The sequence below is a fragment of the Oryx dammah genome, unplaced genomic scaffold, assembly GCF_014754425.2.
Source record: "Oryx dammah isolate SB20612 unplaced genomic scaffold, SCBI_Odam_1.1 HiC_scaffold_27, whole genome shotgun sequence".
Classification (NCBI taxonomy): Eukaryota; Metazoa; Chordata; class Mammalia; order Artiodactyla; family Bovidae; genus Oryx; species Oryx dammah.
In genome coordinates, this window is record NW_024070211.1 from 39665676 (window position 1) to 39687492 (window position 21817).

At 42.6% G+C, this 21817-nt stretch overlaps 1 protein-coding gene across 1 annotated transcript in view; it reads left to right on the forward strand.

Moving 5' to 3' along the window:
- Positions 1 to 20660, forward strand: part of PLEKHM3 (pleckstrin homology domain containing M3) — a 208861-nt gene extending 188201 nt beyond the window's left edge. Inside the window, exon 8 of the mRNA XM_040228670.1 lies at positions 20331 to 20660. Within this exon, the coding sequence (XP_040084604.1) occupies positions 20331 to 20508 (178 nt within the window). The 3' untranslated portion in view covers positions 20509 to 20660. The remainder of the gene's footprint in view (positions 1 to 20330) is intronic.
- The last annotated feature ends 1157 nt before the right edge of the window (positions 20661 to 21817 follow it).

Consider the following 21817-nt stretch of genomic DNA (forward strand, 5'->3'; position numbering starts at 1 on the left):
CTAGTTACGTGTCTGGTTAATATTGTGTTAATCATCTTCTCTCTAAGCATTTCAGTTAACCTAATATTTTGTGGTTTGGAGTGGGGGTAAGTTATTAAACTCCTGTTTTACCTTTTCAACTGTAAAATTGATTGATGTTCATTATAGAAAATGCTTAAAGTACATAAAAATATAATGAAGAGAATTCTCCATACTCATGTATGCATATGTATTTTTTAGTAAAACTGAGATTGCATCCAGTCTTTTTATCACATCATAGTAGAACCAGGAAAATAGTCATGTTTAACCTATATATTTTCACTAATGGGTGATTTTACAGGGAAAAAAATATAACTGGCTCTAAAATTGTGAAGATCCATTTAATAAATAGAGGCAGGCTAGTCCTCAGAAAAATCAATGGACTGATGACTTGAAAGTCTAGATGTCATTCCTAACTCTGCCACTCAGTTGCTTTGTGACCTTCAACAAGCCATCTCCTACCCTCTACATAGCAGGCAGATGTCACTGTTTTAAGCTCTTATTGACCAAAGAAGTAAGAGCTCGTGAGAGCTTTACTTCAGGTCCTTTTTGTACTAGTCTCTTGATAGTTTGTCATGACGTTTTCAGGGAAGTTGACTGCTTTTTTTTAAATACAATCCACCCAAAGGGATTAAGATATAAATTCAAATGTTGATTCAGTCCACCATTTAGAAATAATGTAGGATTCTTAAGGGACTCTTGGTTTTCTCACTGCTCCATCCTCTCCATCTAGAACAGCACATAGTAAATGCTCAATAAATAATTTATGAATGGAAAGTTTATTTTACTTTGGTTTTTCAAACCCGTACTTACCTATTTTATTTTAAACAGCTTTTAAGCTCATTTCAGGGAATTTGCCTAGTTAAGTGTAGACATTGCCAAGATATCTGACTTTTTTCAAGTGATTGCTAACATTCAATTATATATTAGGGGCAGATGTGTTTTATTGGCCCAATGGAGCCTTCACTGTCACAGACTTGAGCTTTGCTAAGCTACCCAGGTAACTTAATTTTCAAAACATCTTTTAGGTCACTTCTTAGTGTGTGCTTTTTCCTTCTCTGTGGGACTGTAAATAAGTAACCTGAATACACAATGGAGAAGAGAAAGAGTATTTACCTTTCCATATAAAAAATGTTGACTTTTCAGACTGAGCAATATGTTTTGAAATGAACTGTTTTTATACTTTAGAATTACAAGAGGTACAATAGTATCTTGGTTTTGTCAGTATATGTTTATGATGGTTTGAGACTTTTTTCATCCAACTGTAGGAGTACAAATAGTATCCTGTTAAAGTTGTTTTCTTGTTCTTATCTCAGCATCTAACATGCATCATTATATCTTTATTGAATCCTTTCAGTATTTTGAATATTAACCCACTCAAAGCTGCAGCAGGAAGCGTCTGCCTGTGCCACCTAGAGCTACCATTAATAATCGTCTGCTTGGTTCCTGATTCTCTCATAGTATGTAAAACAGAGTGAAAGGCGCAGCTCATGGACAATTGCACTCTGTACAAAAGTTGCTCTGTAGACTGAGTTGTATCAGAGCATAGAACCTGGGGAGCTTAGCAATCATTTACACATTGCCCCCACACCTGCAACACACTCCCCTTCCCCATTCCACTCCACCATCCATGGATGCCAGCATCCCGTGCAATACCATTCCCATAGGTAGTTGGAGATTCAGGCTGTCAAACAGTATGGCATCCTTTCTGCCTCACTGTGATATCAGCACTTGCCTCAAGTTTGAAGGAGACACAAAGCCTCCTAGGAGGGTGTGGGTAAAAGACTACTCTGTATCTTTAGTCTCACCTACTTCTGTTGACGGATGGGGGTGCAGGTAGATGCTCTCACCAAAATTAATGGGAAGAACTTTTTTGATGAGAGAACAGGGAAAGAGAGTATTAAAAGAAGTGATTCATAAGACTTCCCTGGTGGTCCAGCGGTTAAGAATCCAGCTTGCAGTGCAGGGGATGCCCGTTCGATCTCTGGCCAGGGAACTAAGCCTGTGCACCGCAACTAAAGTCCACGTGCAAGAGATCCCACGTGACACAACATACGAAGATCCCATGAGCCAAGACAGCAAATAAATATTTTTTAAAAAATAATTCATGTGAAAAACAGAAATGCCTTTTATAAAACCAGTAACATAATAGACTGACTTGCAAATAATGAATCAGTGACTGGTTTAAAGACTGCACTGGAAACATTCAGTTCAGTTCAGTCGCTCAGTCGTGTCTGACTCTTTGCGACCCCATGAACCGCAGCACGCCAGGCCTCGCTGTCCATCACCAACTCCCGGAGTTCACTCAGACTCACGTCCATCGAGTCAGTGATGCCATCCAGCCATCTCATCCTCTGTCACCCCCTTCTCCTGCATCCCTTCAGTTCAGTAGCTCAGTTGAGTCCGACTCTTTGCGACCTCATGAATCGCAGCACGCCAGGCCTCCCTGTCCATCACCAACTCCTGGAGTTCACTCAGACTCACGTCCATAGAGTCAGCGATGCCATCCAGCCATCTCATGCTCTGTCGTCCCCTTCTCCTCCTGCCCCCAATCCCTCTCACCATCAGAGACTTTTCCAATGAGTCAACTCTTCCCATGAGGTGGCCAAAGTACTGGAGTTTCAGCTTCAGCATCATTCCTTCCAAAGAAATCCCAGGGCTGATCTCCTTCAGAATGGACTGCTTGGATCTCCTTGCAGTCCAAGGGACCCTCAAGAGTCTTCTCCAACACCACAGTTCAAAAGCATCAATTCTTCGGCACTCGGCTTTCTTCATAGTCCAACTCTCACATCCATACATGACCACTGGAAACACTGGAAGCCACTAATTTGAAGTAAGGTAACTTAAGCTAAAAGATCTAGTTAGGCTTGAACATGGGGAAGCTGAAGTATCTTAAAGCTCTTCTTTAAGAGAGGAGTTGACACATTCTTTTTTTAGAAAGAGGTGGTGGAGAGGAAATTTAAAAGACTTAGGTAGGAAAGCAGCTTATATCAGTGACTGGGAAGAAAAACTTCAGAATTGAGAATGAAGAAACAAGCAGAATTTCCCTGGGAAGACAAGGGGTGGAGCTGAGTAGGATGGCATTAGGGTGGCAGAGCGAAGCCTGAGTTAGCCTGAGGGATGGCATGATTTTCATGCAGTCAGAAAGAGGCACCAGCCCAGGGGCTAAGGGACACAAGTGATGTGAATGTCAAAGCAGCAAGCATGAAAGATGACTCTTCCCTTCCTCCTCTTTCCTGAGAGTTGCGTAAGGTCCAGTGTTGAGAAGAGAGAGACCTGGGACGGGACTTCCCTGGTGGTCCAGTGGTTAAAACTCTGCTTCCAGTGTTGGGGCTCAGGCTCAATCCCTGGTCAGGGAAGTAAGATCTCATGCTGCACAGCACAGCCAAAAAATAAACAAATTTTAAAAAATGAAAAAGAGAGACCTAATCGGGCGAACCCTAATGCTTAGAAGTACCTAAGAGCAGTTCTTAACCCTTTTCCCCACCTAACCCCACAAAAGTTTCCTACCTCAGTTTTTCTCACTGAGGGGTCTAGAGGGCTTGCCCAAGCCACCTCCCAGAGACACTGAAAGGCTTAGTTATTGGTTAGCAAGCACGTTGTTAACCAGACCTAAGCGAAAGGCACTCGCTGGCTTCTCCCAGTGAATGACCACATTGCTCCCCTTGAGAGTTTCCTTTGCTGATATACAACCCTCTAGCCTTCTCCACCCTAGTCCTGTCTTATAAGTGAATATACACAGCGTTGAAAGAAATACAACTTGCAGTGACTTCCTGGTGTCTAATGTGTCTGCTTATTACTTGTGTACATAGTATAACTATTCATAACATTTTTTTATTACTGTGTTATCAGTTTCAGGGACTACCCTGGTAGCTCAGCTGGTAAAGTATCTGCCTGCAATGTAGGAGACCCCACTTTGATTCCTGGGTTTGGAAGCTCCTCTGGAGAAGGGAATGGCAACCCACTCCAGTGTTGTTGGGCTTCCCTGGTGGCTCAGATGGTAAAGAATCTGCTTGCAATGTGGGAGACTGGGTTCCATCCTCATCCAGCTTTTACTAATATGCAGAGTGGAAGTGAAAGTTTCAAATAACATTCTCACTGAATCAGAGGAGCTGCTAAAAAAAAAAAAAAGGCATGTTGTTCACGCATTTTTCATCATTTAGTGTTTTAAGTATTATTACATTTTTTCAATATGTTTGGTTCAAGCACACTAGGCTAAAACCTTATACATTATTGAACAGTTAAACCATGTTTTCTAATCTAATAAACATATACACAGTCTATTAGTTTAACCCACCAAAAGTTAATACTTTTGTCACTGTATAGAGATAAAAATAAATAACTGAGATGTTATTTATTATCAAAATGTCAAATATCTAAAGTAAAGACTGAAAAAAAAAGTCAGAATTGGTCCTTGATTACTTCATATGTTTATACTGTGGCATCTCTTTTTAAATTAAATAAAACTAAGAAATAAAATTATAAATTTAATTGGTTGATATACATTTCAACTTTTTTCATTTAAAAAAACATAAAGATGGGCAGCATTGAACTTAATAGAGTCAAGATAGAATCTTATAACTCTTTGGGGTGTGGTGGTGGTTTAGTTGCTAAGTTGTGTCTGACTCTTGCAACCCCATGGATTGTAGCCTGCCAGGCTCTCTGTCCATGGGATTCTCCAGGCAAGAATACTGGAGTGGGCTGCCGTATCCTTCTCCAGGGGATCTTCCCGTCCCAGGGATTGAACCCAGGTCTCCTGAATTGCAGGCAGATTCTTCACCAACTGAGCTATGAGGGAAGCCCTCTTTAGAATTAATTAACTCTTTCAGTTCAGTTCAGTCGCTCATCATGTCCAACTCTTTGTGAACCCATGAATCGCAGCATGCCAGGCCTCCCTGTCCATCACCAACTCCTGGAGTTCACTCAGACTCATGTCCATCGAGTCGGTGATGACATCCAGCCATCTCATGCTCAGTTGTCCCCTTCTCCTCCTGCCCCCAATCCCTCCCAGCATCAGAGTCTTTTCCAATGAGTCAACTCTTCACGTGAGGTGGCCAGGTACTGGAGTTTCAGCTTTAGCATCATTCCTTCCAAAGAAATCCCAGGGTTGATCTCCTTCAGAATGGACTGGTTGGATCTCCTTGCAGTCCAAGGGACTCTCAAGAGTCTTCTCCAACACCACAGTTCAAAACCATCAATGCTTCACTGCTCAGCCTTCTTCACAGTCAAACTCTCACATCCATACATGACCACAGGAAAAACCATAGCCTTGACTAGACGGACCTTAGTCGGCAAAGTAATGTCTCTGCTTTTGAATATACTATCTAGGTTGGTCATAACTTTTCTTCCAAGGAGTAAGTGTCTTTTAATTTCATGCCTGCAGTCACCATCTGCAGTGATTTTGGAGCCCCCCAAAATAAAGTCTGACACTGTTTCCACTGTTTCCCCATCTATTTCCCATGAAGTGATGGGACCAGATGCCATAATCTTCGTTTTCTGAATGTTGAGCTTTAAGCCAACTTTTTCACTCTCCTCTTTCACTTTCATCAAGAGGCTCTTTAGTTCCTCTTCACTTTCTGCCATAAGGGTGGTGTCATCTGCATATCTGAGGTGATTGATATTTCTCCCAGCAATCTTGATTCCAGCTTGTGCTTCATCAGCCCAGCGTTTCTCATGATGTACTCTGCATAGAAGTTAAATAAACAGGGTGACAGTATACAGCCTTGACATACTCCTTTTCCTATTTGGGACCAGTCTGTTGTTCCATGTCCAGTTCTAACTGCTGCTTCTTGACCTGCATACAGATTTCTCAAGAGGCAGGTCAGGTGGTCTGGTATTCCCATCTCTCTCAGAATTTTCCACAGTTTATTGTGATCGACACAGTCAAAGGCTTTGGCATAGTCAATAAAGCAGAAATAGATGTTTTTCTGGAATTCTCTTGCTTTTTCCATGAGCCAGCAGATGTTGGCAATTTGATCTCTGGTTCCTCTGCCTTTTCTAAAACCAGCTTGAACATCAGGGAGTTCACGGTTCACATATTGCTGAATCCTGGCTTGGAGAATTTTGAGCATTACTTTACTAGGGTGTGAAATGAGTGCAATTGTGAGGTAGTTTGAGCATTCTTTGGCATTGCCTTTCTTTGGGATTGGAATGAAAACTGACCTTTTCCAGTCCTGTGGGCACTGCTGAGTTTTCCAAATTTGCTGGCATATTGAGTGCAGCACTTTCACAGCATCATCTTTTAGGATTTGAAACAGCTCAACTGGAATTCCATCACCTCCACTAGCTTTGTTCGTAGCAATGCTTTCCAAGGCCCACTTAACTTCACATTCCAGGATGTCTGGCTCTAGATGAGTGATCACACCATCATGATTATCTGGGTCGTGAAGATCTTTTTTGTACAGTTCTTCTGTGTATTCTTGCCACCTCTTCTTAATATCTTCTGCTTCTGTTAGGTCCATACCATTTCTGTCCTTTATCGAGCCCATCTTTGCATGAAATGTTCCCTTGGTATCTCTAATTTTCTTGAAGAGATCTCTAGTCTTTCCCATTCTGTTCTTTTCCTCTATTTCTTTGCATTGATTGCTGAGGAAGGCTTTCTTATCTCTTCTTGCTATTCTTTGGAACTCTGCATTCAGATGCTTATATCTTTCCATTTCTCCTTTGCTTTTCACCTCTCTTCTTTTCACAGCTATTTGTAAGGCCTCCCCAGACAGCCATTTTGCTTTTTTGCATTTCTTTTCCATGGGGATGGTCCTGATCTCTGTCTCCTGTACAATGTCACGAACCTCATTCCATAATTCATCAGGCACTCTATCTATCAGATCTAGTCCCTTAAATCTATTTCTCACTTCCACTGTATAATCAAGGGATTTGATTTAGGTCATACCTGAATGGTCTAGCAGTTTTCCCTACTTTCTTCAATTTGAGTCTGAATTTGATAATAAGGAGTTCGTGATCTGAGCCACAGTCAGCTCCTGGTCTTGTTTTTGTTGACTGTATAGAGCTTCTCCATCTTTGGCTGCAAAGAATATAATCAATCTGATTTTGGTGTTGAGCATCTGGTGATGTCCATGTGTAGATTCTTCTCTTGTGTTAATTATAACTAACTCTTTAGATTAATTCTAAAGTTGTTTACTTGAAGGGAGACTATTTTTTACCAGATATCCGAATGTATTATAAGACAGTATACTGTTTGGACTTCTCTGGTGGTCCAGTGGCTAAGATTCTTCACTCCCAATGCAGGGGGCCCTGGTTTGATCCCTGGTCAGGGAACTAGATCCCAAGATGCTGCAACTAAGAGTTTGCATACTGTAACTAAAGATCTCACATACTGTGACAAAGACTGAAAATCTCAAGTGCCACAACTAAGACCAAGCACAACCAAATAAGTAAATTAAAATATTTTAAAAAATAAAACAGTATAGTGTTGGCATAGGAAAATAAATCAGTGGAATAGGATTTCAGAAAGCATGGAGATAAATCCAAGTTATAGGGAAATTTAATGCACAATAAAGGTAGCACAGCAAATTAGTAACACAAAAATGGATCATTCCATAAAAGGAACTGGGAACCAGATAACCATTGCAGAAAGAAAAATAATGCTGGATTTTACCATACTCCTTACATCAAGATAAATTCCAAATGGATCAAATATGTTAATATATAAAACAAACAAAACAAAAACCCATAAAGTACTAGAAGAAAAGAAGGGTGAATATTTTTATCATCTTAAAATAGGGAAGGTCTCTTTAAACTTGACACAAACCCAGAAGCCATGAAAGCAACATGCTTTTAAATACATTTTTTAAAAGTTAAATGCCTAAAATTTTATAGATAAAGGCAAATGTAAACAGGAAACTTGGAGAGATATTACCACACATGTGACAAAGCATTAATTTCCTGAATATAAAAAAAAAGAAATCTATAAAAGTCATTAGAAAATGCAAAGGACACAAACCAATATTCAGAAACAATATGCAAATGGCCAATAAATATAAGAAAAACTCCATTTTGTGATAAAGAAAAGCAAATGAGATGCTTATTTATCAGCTGTAGGAACATATTAATAGACATGAAATGTAAAGTCCTATGAAAAAACAGTAATTAACATCACTTCCTATTTCATTTTGCTAAGTCCATGTTTTTGTTCTAAGTATTTAGAATGAAAAGTGAAAGTTACTCAGTCATGTCCAACTCTTTGTGACCCCATGGACTGTAGCCTGCTAGGCTTCTTGTCCATGGAATTCTCCAGGCCAGAATACTGGAGTGGGTATCCGTTCCCTTCTCCAGAGGATCTTCCTGACCCAGGGTTCAAACCCCAGGTCTCCCAAACTGCAGGCAGATTCTTTACTGTCTGAGCCACCAGGGAACCCCAAGAATACATAGAATAGCTTTGTCTAATATATTAAATAGAACAACTGCCTTTGGAAATGATTGGCCTAGAGCAGTTGTTTTTGAACATTTTTATTCATCAGAATTCTCTGGAGGGCTGGTTAAAATAGAGTGACAAGCCCCACCCTATAGTTTATAATTCAGTAAGTCTGGCATGGAACCCAATAATTTGCATATCTAACAAATTCTCTGGTGATGCTGGTTTGGCTAGTCCAGGGACCACACTTTGAGAACCACTGGCCTAGAACACATTGAGTATTAGAAAATAAAGTAATACTGTATTGTAGAAAATTGTATTGATGAGAAGAGACAAATAGGGAAGTAAGTAATGACAAAACACTTTGGGTCTTTTGTTTGAATGCCTTTCTCCTTTTAAATTTACATCATTTAACTTATTCCTGTGTAACTAATCATGCTGTTTAAACTAGATCTACCTTCTGAACTTTTTTGCATTTTTCTAATGTACCCATGCTTGACAGTTTCCTTTATTTGTGTTCCATTAAGTGTCTTGAGGAACTGAAATGTAGTATGTTAAATACTAGTAAATCCCATCAGAATCTTGGTATCTATCTTTATAAATTATTGTTTCTTTTAAAGAGGTTTCACTTCAAACCTTGACAGTTCTTACATTTTAAAGGTAGGCTGATAAGTTAAACAGCAGTCTGTATACATAAACCAAGATAATTTTTTTTAATCTGCATTAGCCTAATAATATTCTTATATTTACTGTCTTTATCTTAGATGTAGCAAGATATTTCTAAACATCTCTTGGACTCTTAGATATTTTGAACTACTTTAGAGGTTTTCACAGAAAGCCATTGCTCTTATTTATGGTTTTTTTAATGGCTACAATCATGATATATCCTAGCTGTTTACAAAAACTGTAGAAAATTTTAAAATCCTCCTTCGGTTTACTTTTTCTAATATTAAAACAAGATTTTCCTGAAGTAATCCCAAGAAGTAATGGACATTTGTCTGTTGAGAATGATATTAACTGCCAGGTGAACCATTAAAAAAAAAAATTTACAAGTGTCAGAAATTCCTTTTTTTCATTCAGGTCAAATCTATTATGATTTTACATACATAGAGTATTACTGAGAAGTCCTGTCACCACCTGCAAATTAGCAAGAAGCATTTATTAAGCATTAGCACTAAAGATAATGGTGAGTTACTGTCCCCAGTAGGGTAGCAAAATTAGCAAATGAATTAATTAACCCTTGTTTACATTCTATTTTCAAAGCCAAGATTTTAAGTAAAGCTCTTGTCAAAGGTATTAGCTGAGCTTGGGTTTACAAACTAAAAGTGCAAGACCTGTGAAAGCCAAATGCTTTCTGGGCTGTAATCAGGGAAAAAACCTTCCTTAATTAACTTCAGGGATTAAAAGGTAAATAAAAAGATCATTTCAGGGCATACCAATTGTTCTTCCCAGATTTGAGCCTTAGCAGGTATTTGGGGATATACTAAGTAACTTAAAGGGCCATGTGGCTAGTAAATGTGGAAAGAGGGCCAGATTTAAGTCAGAAGACAGAAATCACAGCCAAAGTTGACCCACCATTTACCAGTTCTGGGACCAGAGAAGCCACCAGCTATTCTGTTATTTCATTTCATGTTTATCTGTTTACTGACTGACTTATTTAAAAAGGGAATACAATTAGGAGAGCTATTTTAAGGATAATTTATGTAAAAATAGGGGCAAAGGGCCTTATAGATGTCTGATTTAAATATCTAATTTGTGCATTTTACAATTCAGAGCTACTGGGATAGCTTTACAAATTAGCACATAACGTGCCTAAATCTCCCTGACATTTAGCCAAAGGTACTGGGTCTTTGATCTTTTCTAGTCTCATAGAACTCTAATCAAACTATAGGGGATACCCTTTCACTACCCACCTCCCTACACCGCCCCCCCACAAGCCAAAAAAAAACAAACCACAGTCAACAACCCTAAATGTGATGGACCCAGATGCAGTTTATCCCTGCCTCATTGTCCAAGGAGCCAGACCCTTTGTTGTCTCCCTCCCTCCTCCCCCCTGCTTCTCCTGGGGCAGAACCAAGGGGTACCTGGGGAATGGATTTCTGCTTATCCCAGCACAGGGCTTGCTCATTCATTCATTCATTCATTCAAATTGTATCATCTAGTTAAATCAGATTTAATTCATTTTACCTTTGAATGTTTAGTAACATATTCTGTATATTCTTCTAAACAGCATACATATAGCTATATAAGTACATGCATAGCACACATACACACAGAGAGACAGACATGCTGTATATGATATTGGCTGATTTCCTATTTAAGCAAATTATAAATTGTTTGCTGACATCCATTTACTGACTGAAGAACAGAAGGAAACACCAACTCCAAACATGAAAATAACCAGGCCCCAATAACTACCTCCTTTAGCTAAGAGATTTGAATAATCATCTTGGTTTCTGAGAAAAACCAATAATAACTAGTGACCCTGTGAGGCATCTTATATAGCAGCCATACCCCAGACCGCACACACATGCCTGATAATGTGCACTTACTCTGCGCCCCACCCTTTTCGTCGTGGGCTCCACTGAGTGGAAATCAGCCAGAGCTCACCCTGCTCTGTGGGCCTGTCTTTCCCTTGTCAGAGATCCAACCAAGCTAAGCCTGAATTTCAATCCTAGTGAAATATCTGAGGTCATTGCCTGAGCCAAAAATAAAAATGCAGCCAGGGAGGAACCCAACATGAACAGAGTAGAAGCATCTCAGTGACCTCAACCTGGGGCAGAGGCCTCTCGCGGCTGCCTGTGACCTCCCTGTGTGCAGCTAGAAGCTGGAAGGGTATAGACAAAGCCATCCTCAGCCTGTCTCTAATTGGTTTCACATCATCAGCATTCCAGAACAGGAAACTCTCAGCAGCCAGAAATTCTTGCTTCTTTGCCATAGTATTTGAGAAGCAAGCCTTTTCCCTTGCACATATTTAGTTCTGTTAGTTTTGTCACAGGTGAGTTTTCTTGAATTTGATAGCTTGTAATAAGAACATCCTGTCTGTCCAATCTCTTGGCAATTGACTATTTGATTTCTGGGTTCTGGACCTCTCTTTCATTTGCTGTAGGTCAGTAAGCCAAGTTTTAGGGTTGTGTATAAGAAATCAACCCTGAATATTCATCAGGACTGATGCTGAAGCTGAAGCTCCAAACTTTAGCCATTTGATGTGGAGAGCTGACTCATTGGAAAAGACCCTGATTCTGGGAAAGATTGAAGGCAAAAGGAGAAGGGGGCGACTAAAGATGAGATGGTTAGATAGGATCACCGACTCAATGGACATGACTTTGAGCGACCGGGAGATAGTGGAGGACAAAGGAGCCTCTGCAGTCCATGGGCTTGCAAAAAGTCAGACACGACTTAGCGACTGAACAACAATAGAGTCTCGTCTGATGATGCCTTTATTAAGACACGGAAATGAGATTTCTGTTTCCCCCAGCTGGTAGAGATATTCCTCTGCCCCGTTCCAAGGAAGGGGACCAGTTTGCCAGGCGCGCACCAATCATTAATGGTATTGACCCCTAGGGCTTCCGCAGACTCAAACCTTGAGTTACTCCTTTCTCCTCACTCATCCTCTGGCGTACACTGTACTGATAGGCACCTGGTCCTCTCCAGTGTGGCTGTCCCAATGTTTAAAACGCAAAAGTAAGTACTTCCATGTAGGCTGGTGAATGACTACTGCCTCTAGCCAGTCCTCAGTTCAGTTCAGTTCAGTCGCTCAGTCGTGTCCAACTCTTTGCGATCCCATGAATCGCAGCACACCAGGCCTCCCTGTCCATCACCAACTCCCGGAGTTCACTCAGACTCACGTCCATCGAGTCGGTGATGACATCCAGCCATCTCATCCTGGGTCGTCCCCTTTTCCTCCTGCCCCCAATCTCTCCCAGCATCAGAATCTTTTCCAATGAGTCAACTCTTCGCATGAGGTGTCCAAAGTACTGGAGCTTCAGCTTTAGCATCATTCCTTTCAAAGAACACCCAGGGCTGATCTCCTTCAGAATGGACTGGTTGGATCTCCTTGCAGTCCAAGGGATCCTCAAGAGTCTAATCCAGCACCACAGTTCAAACGCATCAATTCTTCGGCGCTCAGCCTTCTTCACAGTCCAACTCTCACATCCATACATGACCAAAGGAAAAACCATGGCCTTGACTAGATGGACCTTAGTCGGCAAAGTAATGTCTCTGCTTTTGAATATACTATCTAGGTTGGTCATAACTTTTCTTCCAAGGAGTAGGTGTCTTTTAATTTCATGCCTGCAGTCACCATCTGCAGTGATTTTGGAGCCCAAAAAAATAAAGTCTGACACTGTTTCCCCATCTATTTCCTATGAAGTGATGGGACCAGATGCCATGATTTTCGTTTTCTGAATGTTGAGCTTTAAGCCAACTTTTTCACTCTCCTCTTTCACTTTCATCAAGAGGCTTTTTAGCTCCTCTTCACTTTCTGCCATAAGGGTGGTGTCATCTGCATATCTGAGGTGATTGATATTTCTCCCGGCAATCTTGATTCCAGCTTGTGTTTCTTCCAGTCCAGCGTTTCTCATGATGTACTCTGCATATAAGTTAAATAAGCAGGGTGACAATATACAGCCTTGACGTACTCCTTTTCCTATTTGGAACCAGTCTGTTGTTCCATGTCCAGTTCTAACTGTTGCTTCTTGACCTGCATACAGATTCCTCAAGAGGCAGGTCAGGTGGTCTGGTATTCCCATCTCTTGAAGAATTTTCCACAGTTTCTTGTGATCCACACAGTCAAAGGCTTTGGCATAGTCAATAAAGCAGAAATAGATGTTTTTCTGGAACTCTCTTGCTTTTTCCATGAGCCAGCGGATGTTGGCAATTTGATCTTTGGTTCCTCTGCCTTTTCTAAAACCAGCTTGAACATCTGGAAGTTCACGGTTCATGTATTGCTGAAGCCTGGCTTGGAGAATTTTGAGCATTACTTTACTAGCATGTGAGATGCGTGCAATTGTACGGTAGTTTGAGCATTCTTTGGCATTGCCTTTCTTTGGAATTGGAATGAAAACTGACCTTTTCCAGTCCTTTGGCACTGCTGAGTTTTCCAAACTTGCTGGCATATTGAGTGCAGCACTTTCACAGCATCATCTTTCAGGATTTGAAACAGCTCAACTGGAATTCCATCACCTCCACTAGCTTTGTTCGTAGTGATGCTTTCTAAGGCCCACTTGACTTCACATTCCAGGATGTCTGGCTCTAGATGAGTGATCACATCATCATGATTATCTGGGTCGTGAAGATCTTTTTTGTACACTTCTTCCGTGTATTCTTGCCCCACAAAATAAAAACCCCACAACATTTAACAATTCTGGGGATTTTTCTTGGGGAAAAGGGATGCTGATGAAGATTGGGAGAAAACTTAGAGAGAAGTCCTTAATGTTTAGTTGAAATTTTATTTGAAGGGGCAACTCCTTTTGGCCCACTTCCTGATGATCAGAGCTGTATATAAGCTATTTCATCACTTGACTAATGAATGCAAACAACATTTCAAATCTCACTCTTCACTTTAAGGCTCATCTCATGTTAAGGCTCATTCATTCCCAGCTTGTCAGTTTGAGATTTTTCTGAGCTACATTCCCACTCATTCATCCACAGACCTGGGGCCAAGGAAGTTTGGAAAGAAGAAGATCAAACCCAGAGTAGCTCTTTTTCCTCTGCACAAAATCTGCAGGCTGGAAGGAACCTTAAATACCATCTAATCCAGCTTTCTCTTAGCCTTTTGGGGAAAGTGAGGTTCCGAGATGAAGTAAGTTCTCCAAGATCCCAGTAATGCTAGGGCCAAGATTTCAGGATTACTCTCTCTCATTGTGCTCTCCCTTCTGCAGTAAGTGGCCTCACTGCTATTTTACTGGTCTCCTTTCCACTGCAGAAGTCACTGAAACTGAACTACTTCACAATTAGGTAAAAGAGATTTATTTTATTGGACAAATAGAAAAGTATTTGGTTTTGGTTCTCTAGATGGCTTAGATAGGGCTCGAAAAAGGAAGGAACACCACAGAGAAATACCTTGGAAGTTCTTGGCCAAAGAGGGGATAAATGTGGTGCAGGGTCAGTCACCAAGATGGCCTTTGGGGAGAATGGAAAAATCAAAGTGAGCTGATAGAAAGTTGAGGGTTACTAGTCAATGCGTGGACTTCCCTGATAGCTCAGCTGGTAAAGAATCTGCCTGCAACACAGGAGACCCCAGTTCGATTCCTGGGTTGGGAAGTTCCCCTGGCAAAGGGATAGACTATTCACTCCAGTGTTCTTGCCTAGAGAATCGCCATGGACAGAGGACCCTGGCGGGCCACAGTGCATGGGGTTGCAAAGAGTTGGACACGACTGTGGGTGACTGAGCACAGCACAGCACAGTCAATACGCAGAATTGTGCCATGGGTCTAGGCTTCTTAAATGATGGCCTAAGCTAATTTTAGAAACCACAGGATGGTTAATGCTAAGTGAGTTTCAGCTATTTTAATCAAGTGATATATTAAAATGTGTATTTGTGAAAATGATGTGAATAAACACACTACACTGGACCTTACTGGTTAATTTGACTGTAAGCCCACAGGGAATACTTGCAGGTTCCACCTGGAGAGGGTGCTGTTTATGTACTCCCTGGGTACCCTCTCTGTGACACCTTGTCCAGATAGGTTGAGTCAACGGTTCTCAACCCAGAAGGTTTCCTACCCCTGCCTGCCCTCCACCCCACCCCAGGGACATTTGGCAGTGTCTGGAGGCACTGACAGGAGGAGCGGGGTTTGCCACTAGCATCAGGTGGGCAGAGGCCAGAGATACCGCTAAACATACTATAGTGCTCAGAAGGTGGCGGTGGTGTTTCTGAACAGTCATGTCGACTCTTTGCGACCCTGTGGACTGTAGCCCACCAAGCTCCTCTGTCCATGGGATTTCCCAGGCAAAAAATACTGGAGTGGATTGCCATTTGCTCCTCCAGGGGATCTTTCAACCTAGGGTTCGAATCCATGTCTCTCGCATCTCCTAAATGGGCAGACAGATTCTTTACCACTAGCGCCACCTGGGAAGCCCACAGTGCTCAGAATAGCACCACACAACAAAGGACTCTTAAGTCCCAAACATCACTAGTGCCAAGGCTGAGATCCCTGGATTAAGTGAAGCAGTGAATGCTTTCAAGAAAAAAGCAGGAAAATCTATTGCATGACCCTGATTATTGCAAGTATATGTCTCTGCAGTCACATCCTTCGTGACACGACACTGGAAAGGGAGGCCACGCAGTCTTTGTTCTCCAGGGGCCACAGCAGAATCCAAAAAGCTGCTGACTGCTGGACTGGATGACTCAGAAATGGCTTTCATTTGATGTATCACTGAGGAATGCCAAAGGGACGTTGCTCTTTCATTATCTATAGCAATTTTCTGCCCAGACAAATACATTGGTAGCTTTGCCTTATATAAAAGACGTGTTCCTTAAAAGTTATGTTTAATTGTATTTTGTATTTTTAATACAGTTAGGAAATTCAGTAAAAACTAAGGGGTCAGTGAATCTTTTTAGTGTGAAAGGTTCTTTTTAGTAAAGTCCTATTCTCAAAGAAAAGAATACCTATATATTGCATTTTTAATGTAAATATTTTTTCCTGCACACTGCATTTTTACTACAGAGCTCATAACCCTTATGTGAGAGTCTCTCTTCCTCCTTCCTTCTCCTGCCCTTGTTCCTTTTCTGTAAAGGGAGGATCAGGGGGAAATTTTAACAGTACAGTCTCTGAATTTGGGAAAGTCATTGATAAGTCTATCCACTTACACAGGTCAAAAGATGCCTGCTGGGTTACAGATTGTTAGAAAAAATAGGACTTGATTCTATTTTGAAATCATTCATCTTACACTTTTTTTATTTTCCAGTTAGTGACCTTTGGCTAGAAAGAGCAGGTGTACTTGGTCCCTCCATCACCCCATGGGTGTTTGTTGCACCAGAAATACCTGATAAGACTCAACCTCTCCACTCACAGTGGGGTCGGAGAGGGGTATCAGCAGAGACAGGGGGTGGTACTGAAGGAACCCCGCGGTTGTCTCCTTATCAGTCATTCCCTAGCGTAACATCCCTAGGTGTGTAAGTCACTGACTAACTCAGCAGGATAGAGGAGGCAGGAAGGAGGAAATTTACTAAAGTTATCATTCGTCTCCCTTCAGTAGTAGGAGGTTACAGAGGTGTGACCCACTGAGGACAAGGCCACCGGCAGGGAGCCAGCCAGACAAGAGAGGCACAAGGACACCTGGATTTGCCCTTCATTCCCTGCCTGCACTCTCCCTGGGAAGGAGGGAGGGGTTGAGGCCAGAGAGATGATAAGGATGACCCCACCATGTCGACAGCCCAGCAGCTCCAGGCAAGAAGGCAGGTGCCAGCGTCACCATGGGAAGTGGTGTACCCTTTCGCTTGCTCCTCGAACCACTTGCCATTTGATGGGCCCTTCCATATACATCCACCCGTTTTCCTCTGAGAACCCCACTGACTAGGAAGGAAGTCATTGTGAGTACCAAGAATATAAATTCCATGCCCAAGGTCACTCAAAGAAAAATTTGAGATTTGGACACACGGATTCTAACTTGAAGCCCCACGTGTCCTTCCGTGATCACGCACTACTCTCACTTAGATAAGCAGGCCTCAGGTACAAGCCTTGGCTGGGCTGCCGGGAGTCCTGGGTTCTAGTCTCTGCTCTGGCTTTTACTCGCTGTGTCCTCGTGAGACAACTACTACCCCTCCTAGAACCTCAGTTTTCCTCTCTTTGAAATGACGGGGTTGATCAGAGTGCCCTCAGGTCACCACGGTGGCATAGGTGAAATCAGGCTGAAATGAAGACTTGCAGGAAGGCAGCAAGTAGCTGCTGACACTGGAAGAAGCCGTCTCAGCTGTGTTATTAAGTGTTAACCAGGTGCCAGGAACTGTGCAAACGCTGTACCTGTGATCTCATTTGCGCCACACAGCACCAGATGAGGTACACGTTAATGGAAACCCAACTTAGCAGATAAGGAAGTTGAAGCTCAGGGAAGTGAAGTAACTTCCTCAAGGTCACTGTCTTAGTCAGCTCTGGCTGTCACAGAGAATACCACAGCCTGGATTTATCTCTTACAGTGCTGGCAGCTGGAAGTCCCAGGTCAGGGTTCAGCAGGGCTTGGTTTCTGGCCAGCGCTCTCTTCCTGGTTTGCAGACGGCTGCCTTCCTGCCTCAGTCCTTACCTAGCCTCTCCTCCAAGTACAGGCAGGGGCAGAGAAGGGGCTCTCTGTTGTCCTTGCTATTGTTGCTGTTCAGTCACCCAGTCATGTCTGACTCTTTGTGACCCCATGGACTGTAGCATGCCAGTCCTCCCTGTCCCTCACCATCTCCCGGAGTTGCCCAAGTTCATGTTTATCACATCGGTGATGCCATCTAGCCATCTCATCCTCTGACAGCCTCTTCTCCTCTGCCCTCAATCTTTGCCAGCATCAGGGACTTTTCCAGTGAGTCATCTGTTCGCATCAGATGACCAAAATACTGGAGCTTCAGCTTCAGCATCAGTCCTTCCAGTGAGTATTTAGGGTTGATTTCCATTAAGATTGACTGGTTTGATCTCCTTGCTATCCAAGGGACTTTCAGGAGTCTTCTGCAGCACAACAGTTCAAAGGCATCAATTCTTTGGCATTCTGCCTTCTTTACAGTCTAGCTTTCACAACTGGGAAGACCATAACCTTGACTATATGGACCTTTGCTGGCAGAGTAATGTCTCTGCTTTTCACCACACTGTCTATGTTTGTCATCACTTTCCTGCCAAGAAGCAATTTATGGCTGAAGTCACCATCCGCAGTGATTTTAGAGCCCAAGAAGAGGAAATCTGTCACTACTTCCACCATTTCCCCCTCTATTTGCCATGAAGTAATGGGGCTGGATGCCATGATCTTAGTTTTTTTAATATTTAGTCTTAACCTGGCTCTTTCACTCTCACCGTTCACCCTCATCAAGAGGCTCTTTTAGTTCCTCCTTAGTTCTCTTCTTATGAAGACACAAATCATATCAGATCAGGATATATCTTTATGATTCCTGTGAACCTAAATTACTTCCTGAGGACCCCATCTCCAAATATAGATACATTGGAGCCTGAGGCATCAGCATAGGAATTTGGGGGGCACACGGTTCCATCCATGGCAGTCCTATAGGCAGAATGTGATTTGAAGATAGATTGGCATTAGGCCATCTCACCCTGCCTGCTCTACTAACCACTGCTATGCAGTATTTAGACAAGTGTTCTTGCCTGGAGAATCCCAGGGACGGGGGAGCCTGGTGGGCTGCCATCTATGGGGTCGCACAGAGTCAGACACGACTGAAGCGACTTAGCAGCAGCAGCAGCAGCTGAGCTGGAGGTAAAGACTACTAGGTACAGTGAAGCTTCTGTCTTTTAATCTGTAGATACAGATTTATCGGATTTAAGATAGACACAGATTTAAGCTGGTAGATACAACCCCTCCCCACACACTAGTGCCTCTCCCTCTAAGTCCCTGCCTTCTCTCCTGGGTACCAGGGTGGGTGGGAAGGTCCTCCTTTGACCAAACTTTCTGAATCCTGAGCCAATAGCAGGTCAAGGAGTGGTGCTCCAGAGATCATCCCACACCCAGGTCTGAAACTCAAAGAAAAGTAGGAGGCATAAGGCTGAGCCCTGAGGACTGGCTCCTTCACAGCCATCACTGAACCTGCATGGACACTGCCAGCGGACCAAAATCACACAGGCCAGGTTCCCTGGGCTCCTGGGATGAGGTCCTAGTTAGTTGTCACTCACGTGAGGAAGGATGAGAACTTAATCCTCACTGGCAAGCCACCCAGTGGAGCAGCTATAGTTGTGCTTGTCAATTAAAAGTGAGAAAAGTGTTACTCAGTCATGTCTGACTCTTTGCAACCTCATGGACTGTAGCCCGCCAGACTCCTCTGTCCATGGAATTCTCCAGGCGAGAATACTGGAGTGGGTAGACATGCCCTCCTCCAGGGGGTCTTCCTGACCCAGGGGTTGAACCCAGGTCTGCTGCATTGCAGGCAGATTCTTTACCATCTAAGCCACTAGGGAAGCTTGTCAGTTACTCATTATTAAAGGCTTTGCAGTAAAAACAAGCCATTTAGACTCCTACATGCTTCCACCAAGCCAAACAACATCATCCACCTGGAATGTCTCCTCTCTATAAATTACAGCATTTGTGTTTTTTGTTTTTCTTAAAAAACAAGATCTCTCCCCAACTCTCTCATGCTTTACTGTTCCCACGTGTGTTATGAAGCTAGATATAGAGAGGTTTGGGGGAGTTTCTAATTTAAAAAACCAAAACTCAAAAGAGCAACAGACCACAGTCTATCATTCAGAAATTGAAAATATGCCATTTTGACACTTTCCAAAGTGTCAAATAAAGGTAGGGAGTGACAGGGGAACCGCTTGGCTCTTGTTAGCGGAAGCACAATTTCACAGCTGTGACACAGCGGCTGTCACTGGTGTTGGGAGTGTTTTCAGTTGGCAGGGCGCTCCACTCTTATTTTCTGTCACTTCACCCTAGAGTCACTACCCCCATTTCTTTCTCAGCTGAGCTAACACATGGAGCTTCTAGAGCTCTGTCCATTTTAACCATGATCACAAAATTGCTAACTGACTGCTGACTACCCTCCACCCAGAAAACATAAGCCTGTCCCCAGCTAGTTCTAATCAGAAACAAACAAGCAAAAAAAAAAAAAGAAAAAACATGTTTTTCAAATGAAATTCAACCTTGTGTCTTTTGGAAAAGGAAAGAACCCACTTCTATGAGTCACGTCTCTTCGAGGGGTCGGGAATAAAAGGCTGTGACCTGAACTGTGCAGAGGTCTGGACTTCCAGCCTCCTGCCCTGCTCACCTCAACCTTACTCATCGTCTCTGTGGTTGGCTATTGCAGGTGTGAAAGCTGTGGAGCCGTTTTCCACGCTGAATGCAAAGAGAAGTCTGTCCCCTGCCCGCGATGTGTCCGCCGAGAGCTGCAGATGAAGCAGAAGTCTTTCTGGCGGAGGTTGAACATGGACGAGAGCCTGGAGGAGGCTTGCAACATGTTTGAGCTGTCCTACCAGAACACCTGACTCAGCAGGAGTCCAAGGCCGGGCGGTGACCTCTCAACCATCTATCAGCCCCAGTGGCTTCCAGACTAGACAGTTAGACCCCTCTGGGAGAAGTTAACGTCTCATCCTCAGCTAGATATATATATTTATAAATGTATATGCATACATACCTATATGTCCTGTACGTATGTTCAGTATAAGTCGTTGTCTTAAAGGTCCATGGAGCTTTGTGGCTCAAGAAGTTACCAATAGCGGGATTACACCTAGCCATGAATTTCAGCTGCTTTGCCCCCAAGCCAAACGTGGTTTACACACAAGGCTTTATAGTTCAGACATTGTAGGGCTCTCAGGAGCCATTTATTACACAAGACATAGGAGAAAGCATTTTCTCCAGAAGAGTGCTTTGAGTTATTTTTGTGTTATTTATTTTTAGCCTTCACAGAGGATGAGGTAACTGAGGCAAGCACCCATCATCAAGTTTCATAAGAAAAGCTTCAAAACACAGCAGTGACTCCTGGATCCTTCCAGGAGCCGATGTCCCGGCTCTCACCTCTGTGTCTTCACAAAGGCTGGGATCCCCTAAGCTGAGTTAAACAGCTTGGAAATCAGGAGTGTGAGCTCCCTCTGACAGAAAGCGTGTGTCCGTAATTTAGCAGGAAAGCTAGATAAATTGTTCTGAAGTTAATCTCAGAAAGCATTTTTCCTGACAAGAGACCTCAGTAACCTACATGTTGTCCGTCTGTTTGCTGGTACGAATCCCAACACCCACCCAGAGACGTGACCGTCTTTGCCAGACTGGAAACATGGCTCTGAGAAAGGATGATTTTTTTTTTTTTTAATGGTACTGGCTGGAGGAAATTGCTTCGGATTGTTAAATAATCAGTTTGTGGACCAGGAGGTCGGGTGTAGAGTACACACATTCCAAGAAAGGATCTGCAGTTTTCTTTTCACAGAATCCTGTGTGGGCAGTTCCCACCTATTCATTACACTTTATTTATTTTTATTGTTCTTCATTGCCCTTTCACTCTGACCTTTCATTTGTCAATGTCACCACGTCTGCTTTCATACTTTCTTAATTGTTTTGAAAAATCAGAGCACCTTGGAACTTCACAGTACCAACTTTAGACTATGAAGAAAATACCAAACTGACAAATATAATTAAGGAATTAAATCTAATCTTATTTAAATATATATATATACACACACACATGCATCATTGCCACCATGAAGTGAGATGCAAAGTGCTAAGCTAATAAGGAATAAGAATGAGAATGAGTTGCTCAGGCACTTGGCCAGGGGGGTATTCTTCCTCTGCAGCATCCTCTTAGCA